This window comes from Colobus angolensis, unplaced genomic scaffold, assembly GCF_000951035.1.
Source record: "Colobus angolensis palliatus isolate OR3802 unplaced genomic scaffold, Cang.pa_1.0 Scaffold50, whole genome shotgun sequence".
Lineage (NCBI taxonomy): Eukaryota > Metazoa > Chordata > Mammalia > Primates > Cercopithecidae > Colobus > Colobus angolensis.
Window position 1 is genome coordinate 2,044,187 of NW_012118488.1, and position 12,440 is coordinate 2,056,626.

Genomic DNA, 12,440 nt, shown 5'->3' on the forward strand with positions numbered 1-12,440 from the left:
AAAAAAAAAAAAAAAAGATAGTAGTAAGTCAACCAAAGGAGTGCAAATCTTAAGCAATATGGAGATACTACTGTAACTCACACTGGTCACATGCAGAAAAAGTATATTCTAGCTAGACTGAGTAACTCATGGTATAACTTCTCCCACCCCATAAGCAGCACCTTAAAAATGAACTTTTCTCCTATAGGTTAACAATAAATCAGCTAAAAGAGGGGCAGCTTCAGTAACCGCCTAAGGAATACATAGGAAGAGAATAAGTTAGTTAGTTGTGACTCTGGCTTTCAGTGGTGCTAAAGTTAGGCCCCTCCAGCCATACTGTAAAATAAGTATTAGTACAGACACAAGTTTCAGAGTAAGTTCTGGACTGACAAAAGGACAAAGCTCCACAGACATTGTATGTGTGTGTGTGTATTTTAAAGGACAAAGTTTCTAGAATGCTGCCTTCATTGGCAATGGCTTAGAATTATTCCTAACTTTAAATACAATGATTGCTATCCACTTTGTGGGGAGAATGAGCAAGAAATAGGAAGAATGGCCTTCTTTTGACAGAGGAGGAAAATTACAGAGATTGCTGGGATAACTATCTTCATCAGGCTGTTTCATGGAGTATTACTATCACTGGTATTTATACTCATAATGGAAAAAAGCAGGCTTGCTCTATGCTTAATAGCAGTTAAGGAGCCTTGCTGTCCCCTGCTGGCTGATCCTGTAATTGTAGAATCTGCACAAATTGAAAGGGATCCAACAATTAAGGACACAAGGAAGAACTACAAATCCTTTCCTAACCCTGAGAATTTAGCGGAGTTTCGGATTCTGGGGCCAGCCTCACCTTTATTAAGGAGGTGGTAGAAAGAGAAGGTGGTCCAATCACATTTCATTTTTTCCCCTTTTATTTACCATAATGAAATGTAATTCCTTCCCATACTCTTTCCACTCTAGATTGTCTCCCACCTCCTAAAAATATGGGCAAAGACCTAAGATTCCTAAGGGCTCCTACCTGTAACTCATGAGTCCAGGTTGGCAGTCAGGCCGAGGGTCACTATCGAAGGACTATGTCATCTTAATTTCACACTTGGGTGACTGGAATTTCGAAGGTCCAGCTCTTTTCCTCTGGCATGAAACCAATGGGAGAAGAAAAAAAACAACCACACAAAGCCACTGGCCGACTCACCATTTCATCAGGAACATGAGCTCTCCACTGGAGTCTGTAGCTCCAATAATCCGCTCCGGCTCCAAACCTCGAGCAAAGCCTCGTGGCTTTTCTGACTGTAAAAACAAGATTGGTAGAACAATTTTATCTATATGGGACTATTATCTAGACTGGAACTATTCCTGTGTCTCTGATTAATGTAATCACAAACTCTTTTCTTTTTTTTTTTGAGACGGAATCTCTGTTGCCCAGGATGGAGTGCAGTGGTGCGATCTCGGCTCACTGCAGCCTCTGCCTCCCGGGTTCAAGTAATTCTCCTGCCTCAGCCTCCTGAGGAGCTGGGACCACAGGCGCATGCCACCACACCCGGCTAATTTTTTGTATTTTTAGTAGAGACGGGGATTCACCATTTAGTCAGGATGGTCTTGATCTCCTGACCTTGTGATTTGCCTGCCTCAGCCTCCCAAGGGGCTGGGATTACAGGTGTGAGCCACTGTGCCCGGCCCAAACACAAACTTTTTTGCCAGTATTTCACCAATACCTTGGCTCAAAGTAAGAGAGCTGTTAGAATCCTTTGGAGTGATTATTCATCAATGTCTGAAGCGCATGAGATTTTCCCATATGTGAAAAGGGATATACAGCCCAAGCAAAATCAATGTTTACACCTATCTCTTCCCTCTCAAAAACCAACTTACTTTAAGGTACTGATTAAGTCAAAATAGCCACCTCACACCTTTAATGATTAAACACTGAAAACTGTTTTTTACAAGAATGAATTCACTTGCCCTTTTATCTGTCCCCAGCAAGTATTCCATTTACTGCTCCTGTACCATGGATAAAAAGTAAGAGATCATGTGGCTTCATGAGAGTACACTCTCACTTTGTAGGCATTAGCCTACCTAAGATTTCAGAACTAAGAAGAGATGGCTGCTAATATCTGGGAAGAAGCAAAACAAAACTACTTTGACAGTAGTTTGAATTGTGGGCTAGTAAAAATTCTTACTTCTATCCTTACCTCTTCTTTCTTCTTCTTTGGTTTGCTCTCCTCTCCCTTATCTTCAGAATCAGAATCAGCTTTGCGCTTGCCTCCCTCTGATTTATCTGTCTCATGTGCTGTTTTCTGTGACTGCAGAAACTCAGCAATGAGGTCGGGGCAATCCAGGTTTTCTTCTGGCTCCCATGTGTTGTCCTCACTGAAACCAGAGGGCACAGCAAGTCACACTTTCACTCAAAATAAGTATAATCATACTAAGGATAATGGTAAGAGGACAAGAGCTCAGATGTCCATGGAAAAGCTGAAATTTCTTGGGGAATGGGGAGGCTTTTTAGTATAAATAGAAAGCTAAGAAACTGGCTTCCTTCAAAGGCAAATGACTTTTATTTGTCAATTTAAATCGGTCTACAGCCACACACAATATTTCTCAGAAATCACTATGGGCTGCGTACAGTGGCTCACGTCTGTAGTCCCAACACTTTGGGAGGCCCAGGTGGGAGGACTGCTTGAGGCCAGGAGTTAGACAAACCTGGGCAACTAAGTGAGACATGGTGGTGCATGCCTGTGGTACTAGCTACTTAGAAGGCTGAGGTGGGAGGATACCTTGAGCCTGGGAAGTTGAGGCTGCAGCGAGCTATGACTGCACCACTGTACTCCAGCCTGGGTGACAGAGCGAGACCTTGTCTCAAAAGAAAGAATTTTAAAAAAAGAAGTCATTCTGCTTTGTATTATAAGCAGTAGGCCATGTTCCTAATTAAACAATAAGCCATGAAGGTGGGGACTGAGTCATACTGTTTCCATCACAGCATTGGAGGTCTCACACATCTGTAGACTCCTGATAAACACCTGGTGGCTACATTTACCTGTGTCAGTGAAACTTACTCTGAGAACCCCTTCCACTTTAGGAGGTACTCCACTTTGCCCTTTACCACTCGACGGTCGAGAACTTTTTCCACCACATATTCCTCTTCCTCCTCTTCTAGCACCTCCTCCACTTTCTTCTTGTTTTGTTTTTTCCCCATAGTGCCCGCCAGCTTTCTGGTGTAAAGGGTGACGCTGCTAAAATGATAAATGAAATAAAAAGGGAATTAGGGAGCACTCTTATTGGTTAGATAATATCTGGATGGTAAGAAAACCAGGGACATGACAGGTTATAATATTATATGCTGCTTATAATAAGTGTTAGGCCTATTCTTACACTCGATACACAATAGTTTTCTGATATGTGCAGTCAGAAAGCTCATAAAACAGCCCCAATTAATCTTACAGCAAAACTTTTTTTTGAGAGATGGAGTCTTGCTTTGTTGCACAGGCTGGAGTGCAGTGGCACAATCTCGGCTTACTGCAACCTCCGCCTCCTGGGTTCAAGTGATTCTCCTGCCTCAGCTTCCCAAGCAGCTGGGACTGCAGGCATGTGCCACCAAGCCTAGCTAATTTTTGTATTTGTTTTTTTTTAGTAAAGACAGGACTTCACTATGTGTTGGCCAGGCTGGTCTGGAACTCCTGACCTCAGGTGATCCGCCTGCCTCGGCCTCTCAAAATGTTGGAATTACAGGTGTGAGCCACTGCGCCTGGACTTCACAGCAAACTTCTTTATTCTTGTGTATCCATTTACAACTTTTATACCTATTCTTTGTAATTTAAAAAGGCTCCCAATACTCCTTTTACCATAAAGCATGGTAGCTAGGGCCAGCCGTGCAGGCTCACATCTGCAATCCCAGCATTTTGGAAGGCCAAAGTGGAAGAATTCCTGGAGCCCAGGAGTGGGTGACCAGCCTAGGCAACACAGCAAGACCCCATCTCCACACACACACACACACACACACACACAAAAATCTGTAGAAGAGCATGGTAGCTAAAATATTGCATTAAACTGAAAGAAGGCCAGGCGCAGCGGCTCACACCTGTAACTCTAGCACTTTGGGAGGCCGAGGTGGGCAGATGGCCTGAGGTCAGGGGTTCAAGACCAGCCTGGCCAACATGGTGAGACCCTGTCCCTACTAAAAATACAAAAATTAGCCAGTCATGAGCCAGGATCGCATGACTGTACTCCAGCCTGGGCAACAGAGTGAGACTCCTGACCTCGTGATTCGCCTGCCTTGGCCTTCCAAAGTGCTGGGATTAGAGGCGTGAATGACCCCGCCTGGCCCTGTTTTTTTTTTCCTTTTGAGATGGAGTCTCACTCCAGTCCAGGCTGGAGTGCAGTGTGGCACAGTCTTGGCTCACTGCAACCTCCGCCACCCGGGTTCAAGTGATTCTTCTGCCTCAGCCTTCTGAGTAGCTGGGACTACAGGTATGTGCCACCATGCCCAGCTAGTTTTTGTATTTTTATTAGAGACAGTGTTTCGCCATGTTGGCCAGGCTGGTCTCAAACTCCTGACCTCAAGTGATCCACCCGTCACAGAATCCCAAAGTGCTGGGATTACAGGCATGAGCCACTGTGCCCAGCCAAGTTCTCTTGTTCTTTATGCACTCTTTTCTGAACTGAACTTACAATTCACAAATTTCTTGTTAACTTATTGTATTTAGTTTATTTAACAACTTTTCTTCTTTTTTGAGACAGTGTCTCTATCACCTAGGTTGGAATGCAGTGAAGTAATTATGGCTCACTGCAGCTTTGACCTCCTGGGCTCAAGTGATCCTCCTGCCTCAGTCTCCTGAGTAGCTGGAACCACAGGTGTATGCCACCATGCCTGGCTAACTTTTTAAATTTTCAGTAAAGACAACTTCTCACTATGTTACCTAGGCTTGTTTCAAACTCCTAGGCTCAAGTGATCCTCCCACCTCAGCCTCAAGTACTGGGATTACAGGCATGAGTCATCACACCTAGCCTCCAATTTATTTCTAAAAACTAAGGAAGAGTCATAAACTGCCAGAATGACCATGGAATTCTAAACTGGAACCCTGTAATAATTTGGAAAACAAGTGTTGGGAAAACAGAACTGTAGTTATCAAAGATAATAGAATCTGAGTTTACTCCTTTATAAAATACATCATCAAGCTGGGTAACATCTAAGAGTTTTTCCAGTGTTGAAATTTTAGTCCTTCATCTTATAAATCTTACCAATCTATTTAGTCCTTCATCCAAATTTCACTTTTTTGAGGGAGGGGGACAGAGTCTCCCTCTGTCACCCAGGCTGCAGTGTAATGGTGCTATCTCGGCTCACCTACGCCTCTAGGGTTCAAGCGATTCTCATGCCTCAGTCTCCTGGGTAGCTGGGACTATAGGCGCCCGCCACCAGGCCCGGTTGATTTTTGTATATTTAGTAGAGATGCGGTTTCAGCATGTTGGCCAGGCTGGTCTCCAACTCCTAACCTCAAATGATCTGCCTGCTTCAGTTTCCCAAAATACTAGAATTAACAGGCATGCGCTATTGGACCCCTTCTGACAGACTTAAAGACTTAAAGATTACCAATTTCTGTCAGTAGATGGCACTATATCAATGAAACAAAATTGATCAACAAAACTGGTCAAAGAATTACTTGGATGGCAGGTAATCCAAGACAAGGAAGAGTTACTTCTCTGCTTGAGTTTTCTAAATACTGTAAAACTGGCATGTACAGACAGACTGCATGTAGAAAGAGTCCATCTACAAGGCCAGGTGTGGTGGTTCACACCTGTAATCCCAGCACTTTGGGAGACCAAGGCAGGCAGACCACAAGGTCAGGAGTTTGAGACCAGCCTGGCCAACATGGTGAAACCCCATCTCTACTAAAAACATAGAAATTAGCTGGGCGTGGTGGCAGGCGCCTGTAGTCCCAGCTACTCGGGAGGCTGAAGCAGGGGAATTGCTTGAACCTGGGAGGCGGGGGTTGCAGTGAGCCGAGATCGTGCCACTGCACTCCAGCCTGGGCGAGAGCGAGACTCTGCCAAAAAAAAAGAAAAAGAAAAAGAGTCCATCTACAGACTACGTGAAATATAATAAGCCTTTCACATGTATCAGGATCATTGTTATGAATCAGCTATATCATCTATAGATGCTTTATACTCTCAGAAATAAAAGTATATTCCCATATCTGCATCTATGAATAATGCTGACTTAACGTTTGGTAACTAGAAAATTCTAGATACTGTGTGGAATACTAGATATTAAGGGGAATAAGAAATGTTCCCTGACTTCCTGAAGCTTAATGTCTAATAAGAAATAATTTAGATACTTCTTCTACCAAAGGTATTCTGAAATCTTGCAGGGTGGCACAGAATTTTTCTGAGGTCCTTTTAGTGTGGCTGAAGACAACACCTACCCCTTGTCCACACAGTTCTGCACTCTGAACACACATCAGTGTTAAGCGCTCATATACCAGTCTGACCAACATGGAGAAACCCCATCTCTACTAAAAATACAAAAAAATTAGCCATGCATGGTGGCACATGCCTGTAATCCCAGCTACTTGGGAGGCTAAGGCAGGAGAACTGCTTGAACCCCGGAGGCAGAGGTGGCGGTGAGCTGAGATGGCGCCACTGCACTCCAGCCTGGGAGACAAGAACAAAACTCTGCCTCAAAAAAGTAATAATAAAATTAAAAAAGAGCTCACATAGCTATCTTTTCAACACTCCTCCTCTCCATTTACTCATTGCTAGAGACTCTGCTTTCCTTCTCTACCCAACCCCTTGTTGTCTTTTAGAGAAAGTTCTAGGTAAGTCTTCCTCTCCTTCTGTTACTAAACAGACTAACCAGTGGATTGCATGTAATCTTTGGCTAATTCTTGGCTAGCTTTATTGTGCCTATGATTTAGGGGCATGTGCTTCTTCCTGGAGGGAGACACTTTCAGGTTTTCAGAATTCTGATTGCCCAGTGACAAGTGTTATTTTATGAGAAAAGAAAAATCTAACTTTCCTCTTGGATAAATGCAGTGTTTTCTCCCAAGAACACATGCTACTCTTTGCTTGCTTCCTTTCACTGTCAGTTGAAGGGGTGGCAAGATTCACTATCAGTCTTTGGTTACAGCACAGGGAAAAGTAAACTGACAATCACCTTTAGGTACAAGGCTACCACAACTCCTTTTCTCAACAGACAGAAAGGAAGGAGTGAGTCATGGACTGTCTAAAATCAGTAACTGGGCCTGGTGCAGTGGCTCATACTTGTGATCCCAACACTTCGGGAGGCTGAGGTGGGTGGACTGCTTGAGCCCAGGTGTTCAAGATAAGCCTGGGCAACATAGCACGATGCTGTCTCTACAAAAAATTGACAAATTAGGCTGGGCATTGTGACTCACACCTATAATCCCAGCACTTTGGTAGGCTGAGGCGGGCAGATCACCTGAGGTTGGGAGTTCAACACCAGCCTGGCCAACATGGTGAAACTCCATCTCTACTAAAAATACAAAAATTAGCTGGGCTTGGTGGTGCGCACCTGTAATCCCAGCCACTCAGGGAGCTGCGGCAGGAGAATTGCTTGAACCCGGGAGGTGGAAGTTGCAGTGAGCTGAGATCATGCCACTGCACTCCAGCCTAGGGGACAGAGTAAAACTCCGTCTCAAAAAAAAAAAAAAAATTTTACGAATTAGTCAGGTGTGGTGGTGTGTGCTTGTAATCCTAGCTACTTGGGAGGCTGAGGTGGGAGGACTACTTGAGCCTAGGAGTTTGAGGTTATAATGAACCATGATAGTGCTACTAGACTCCAGCCTGGGTGACACAGCGCAATCCTATCTCCAAACAAAACAAAGCACACCGCCCCCCAACTAAACGCCCCCCAAAATCAATTATTGTCCTCTAATAGCCGATCTCCCAAGTAATTAAAGGCACTCTATCACTATGGCTTCAGAATTCACAGCTATTTGAGGATCTGTATTATTTACATTAATAATTGTATTTGTCTGAGGCCGGGCACGGTGTCTCACACCTGTAATCCTAGCACTTTGGGAGGCCGAAGTGGGCGGATCACGAGGTCAAGAGATCGAGACCGTTCTGGCCAACATGGTGAAACCCCATCTCTACTAAAAGTACAAAAATTAGCTGGGTGTGGTGGCACTCGCCTGTAGTCCCAGCTACTTGGGAGGCTGAGACAGGAGAATTGCTTGAACCTAGGAGGCGGAGGTTGCAGTAAGCCGAAATCGCGCCACTGCACTCCAGCCTGGTGACAGAGCGAGACTCTGTCTCAAAAATAAATAAATAAATAAATAATATTTGTCTTAGAAAAATAAACACCCTTTTTTTGAAAAGTTTAATCTATTTGTTTACTTAGAGACTAGGTTATGAGACAGCCTAATTTTTGTGTTTTCAATAGAGAAGGGTTTTCGCCATGTTGCCAACGCTGGTTTCGAATCCCTGGACTCAAGCAATCCACCTGCCTCGACCTCCCAAAGTGCTGGGATTACAGGCGTGAGATCTGGCCAAAAAATAAAACAGCACTGACTATTATCCACCTGATCCTTCTGCTATGAGCCGAAAGGGTCAGCATAGCTTCTAACTGATCTCTACCTACTGCAAGCTTCTTCTCCCTTTATCATTAATTAGCATGGCCTCAGAGAGGAAGTGTCATAGAATGGCATAATTGTTAGGTAAAGAAAGCCCCCAAATGGGGAAATCTAAAGTAAAGCATTCTCCTAACTTCGATCTTTACTCATTTTTTTTTTGAGACAGAGTTTCACTCTTGTTGCCCAGGCTGGAGTGCAATGGAGCGATCACGGCTCACTGTAACCTTCACCTCCTGGGTTCAAGTGATTCTCCTGCCTCAGCCCCTCAAAGAGCTGGGATTACAGGCACCCACCACCATGCCCAGCTAATTTTTTTTTATATTCTCAGTAGAGACAAGATTTCACCATGTTGGCCAGGCTGGTCTCGAACTCCTGACCTCAGGTGATCTGCCCGCCTCAGCCTCCCAAAGTGCTGGGATTACAGGCATGAGCCACACTGAGCCCAGCCCTTTACTTACTTTTTAAGTATTGTCTTAAGAACAACTCAAATAAGAAGTTATAGAAAACAGATCCCTGCTTCTTCCTGAGCTTTCTTTACTGGCTCATCCCAGAGCATCTACATCCAGAGACTGGATTACTGGAGATTTCCAGTCAGCCTTCCCAATGTGTTTTTTTTTTGTTTACAATTAGTTCTCTAGGGTTTCAAGAAAGCTGTCTGTCAAAATCAGTCGAGAGGGCAGAGATCGGTAACACAAACCTGTAATGCAAGCACTTTGGGAGGCCTAGGGAGAAGGACTGCTGGAGCCTAGGAGTTTGAGACCAGCCTGGGCAACACAGTGAGACCCCCATCTCTACAAAAAATAATCGGCTGGGTATGCTGGAAGGATCACTTAAGCACAGGAGGTTGAGGCTGCTGTCAGCTGTGATTGTGCCACTGCACTCCAGCCTGGGTGACGAAGCAAGACTGTCTTTAAAAAACAGATAAAGAGGTTGGGCGTGGTGGCTCACACCTGTAATCCCAGCACTTTGGGAGGCCGAGGAGGGCAGATCATGAGGTCAGGAGATCGAGACCATCCTGGCTAACACGGTGAAACCCCATCTCTACTAAAAATACAAAAAATTAGCCAGGTGTGATGGCGGGCGCCTGCAGACCCAGCTACTCGGGAGGCTGAGGCATGAGAATGGTGTGAACCTGGGAGGTGGAGCTTGCAGTGAGCTGAGATCACACCACTGCACTCCAGCCTGGGTGACAGAGCAAGACTCCATCTCAAAACAAAACAAAAAACAAAAAAAAGAAAGGAAAAATGATCTTTTAATTTTATTTATTTTTCTTTGAGATGGAGTCTTGCTTTGTTGCCCAGGCTGGAGTACAATGACGCATTCTCAGTTCACTGCAACCTCCACCTCCCAGGTTCAAATGATCCTCATTCCTTAGCCTCCCGAGTAGCTGGGACTACATATGCACATCACCACTCCTGGCTAATTCTTTTGGATTTTTAGTAAAGATGTGGTTTCACCATGTTGGCCAGGCTGGTCTCAAACACTTGACCTCAAGTAATCCGCCCACCTCATCCTCCCAAAGTGCTGGGATTACAGGCGTGAGCCACCGTGCCAGGCAATTTTATTTTTTTCAATGACACAATTATCTTTTTATTTTTTTGAGACGGAGTTTTGCTCTTGTCGCCCAGGCTGGAGTGCAACAGTGCAATCTCGGCTCACCACAACCTCCACCTCCTGGATTCAAGCAATTCTCCTGCCTCAGCCTCCCAAGTAGCTGGGATTACAGGCAAATACCACCATGCCCAGCTAATTTCGTATTTTTAGTAGAGACAGGGTTTCTCCACGTCGGTCAGGCTGGTCTCGAACTCCCAACCTCAGGTGATCTGCCCGCCTCAGCCTCCCAAAGTGCTGGGATTACATGTGTAAGCCATCATGCCTGGCCAATTACCATTTTCTAAATTCCACCCACACCCCCAATGTCAGGGGTACCTAGTGGCCTTTCCAGAATCCTGTTACACAAACTGGTTTGTTGTACTTTTCTTGGCTCTTCCTAAATTCAGTCCTACTTAATTTTTAGCTTTTTCTGGTAAGTAGTTTTCTAGCTGTTTTCTGACATCTCTTCTCTACTTGTCTTTTTCCTATTTTTCTTGTTTCTTTAAAAATCTTATTGACCAGGCGGTGTGGTGGCTCACGCCTGTAATCCTAGCAATCTGGGAGGCCGAGGTGAGAGGATCACTTGAGGTCAGGAGTTCAAGACCAGCCTGACCAACATGGTGATACCCTGTCTCTGCTAAAAATCAAAAAAATTAGCTGGGTGTGGGTAGTGGGCGCCTGTAATCCCAGCTGCTCGGGAGGCTGAGGCAGGAGAATCACTGGAACCTGGGAGGCAGAGGTTACAGTGAGCCGAGATTGCGCCATTGCACTCCAGCCTGGGCAACAAGAGTGAAACTCTGTCTCAAAAAATAAAATAAGAATCCTTTGACCATTACTCGTGTGAGATTTTCAAAGGGAGTAGAACCATGTGGTTCAACCAGCCATGTTTATCCTCAAAGTTTCACTGAAGTATCTAATAATAGTGAGTGCTTATTACGTGCCAGGTACTATTACAAACACTTTACTCATTTATTTAAAAAATATTGTTTAGATACAGGGTGTTGCTCTGTTGCCCAGTACAGTGGCCTGATCGCAACTCACTGCAGACTCGATCTCCTAGGCTCAAGCCATCCTCCCAAGCAAGTAGCTGGGACTATAGGCTTGTACCACCAAACCTGGCTAATTTTTTCCATTTTTTTGGTGGAGACAAGATGTTCCTATGTTGTTCAGGCTTCTCTTTCTTTTTTTTTTTTTTTTTTTGAGACGGAGTCTTGCTCTGTCGCCCGGGCTGGAGTGCAGTGGCCGGATCTCAGCTCACTGCAACCTCTGCCTCCCAAGTTCAAGGGATTCTCCCGTCTCGGCCTCCCAAAGTGCTGGGATTACAGGCTTGAGCCACCGCGCCCGGCCTCTTTTTTTTTGAGACAGAGTCTTGCTCTGTCGCCCAGGCTGGAGTGCCGTGGTGCGATCTCAGCTCACTGCAACCTCTGCCTCCCAAGTTCAAGGGATTCTCCTGCCTCAGCCTCCCAAGTAGCTGGGATTACAGGCGCGTGCCACCACATTCAGTTAATTTTTGTATTTTTAGTAGAGATGGGTCACCATGTTGGTCAGGCTGGTCTCGAACTCCTGACCTCGTGATCCGCCCACCTCAGCCTCCCAAAGTGCTGGGTTTACAGGTGTGAGCCACTATGCTGGGCCCCAGGCTTCTCTTAAACTCCTGGCCTCACATAATTATCCCGCTTTGGCCTCCGCAAGTGTTCGGATTACAGGTGAATCACAGCGCCCCGCCTACTCATTTATTATTTACAGTACTCCCAAGAGTTACTAGTTGAAGCTAGTAACTGAGGAGACTGGACTACAAACTTGGGAGTGTGGCTTTACAGTATGTACTCAAACCTCAGTTTGAGATCCTCAGTTGTCCTACTTAGCCAACTCGTATGGTTTATATCACAGTATTATAAACAAAAAAATCTAAAATTGCCATAATTTTTACCTAAACATTTGCTGAGTCTGCTATAAGATTCCTAGAAAAATAATACATTTGCATTATACTTTACAGTTTACAAAGTGCTACCACATTATCTCATTTAATCTTCAAAACCATCCTGTGAGATAAGCCATTCAGATGTTATATCTATCTCACAAATAGACCAAATTTAGATGAAATAAATCACCTAAGGTCACACAATTAAACAGAGCATAGCACTTCAGTAAGGCCATCTAGCAAGGCTAGGTTAAATGCCCTGTTGAACACCTAAAACTAGCAGCTAGGCCGGGTGCGGTGGCTCATGCCTGTAATCCTAGCACTTTGGGAGGCCGAGACGGGCGGATCACGAGGTCAGGAGATCG

The 12,440-nt window shown here is 44.9% G+C and overlaps 1 protein-coding gene across 2 annotated transcripts in view; it reads right to left on the reverse strand.

Annotated features, from left to right (window-relative positions):
* CBX1 (chromobox homolog 1) overlaps positions 1-12,440 on the reverse strand; it is a 41,072-nt gene that overhangs the window by 3,771 nt on the left and 24,861 nt on the right. For both annotated transcript variants that reach the window (XM_011959863.1, XM_011959862.1), the window contains exons 2-4: positions 3,027-3,203; positions 2,166-2,343; positions 1,172-1,266 (exon numbers count right to left, since the gene is read on the reverse strand). In XM_011959863.1, coding sequence (XP_011815253.1) covers positions 1,172-1,266; positions 2,166-2,343; positions 3,027-3,166 — 413 coding nt within the window. In that variant the 5' untranslated portion in view covers positions 3,167-3,203. The remainder of the gene's footprint in view (positions 1-1,171; positions 1,267-2,165; positions 2,344-3,026; positions 3,204-12,440) is intronic.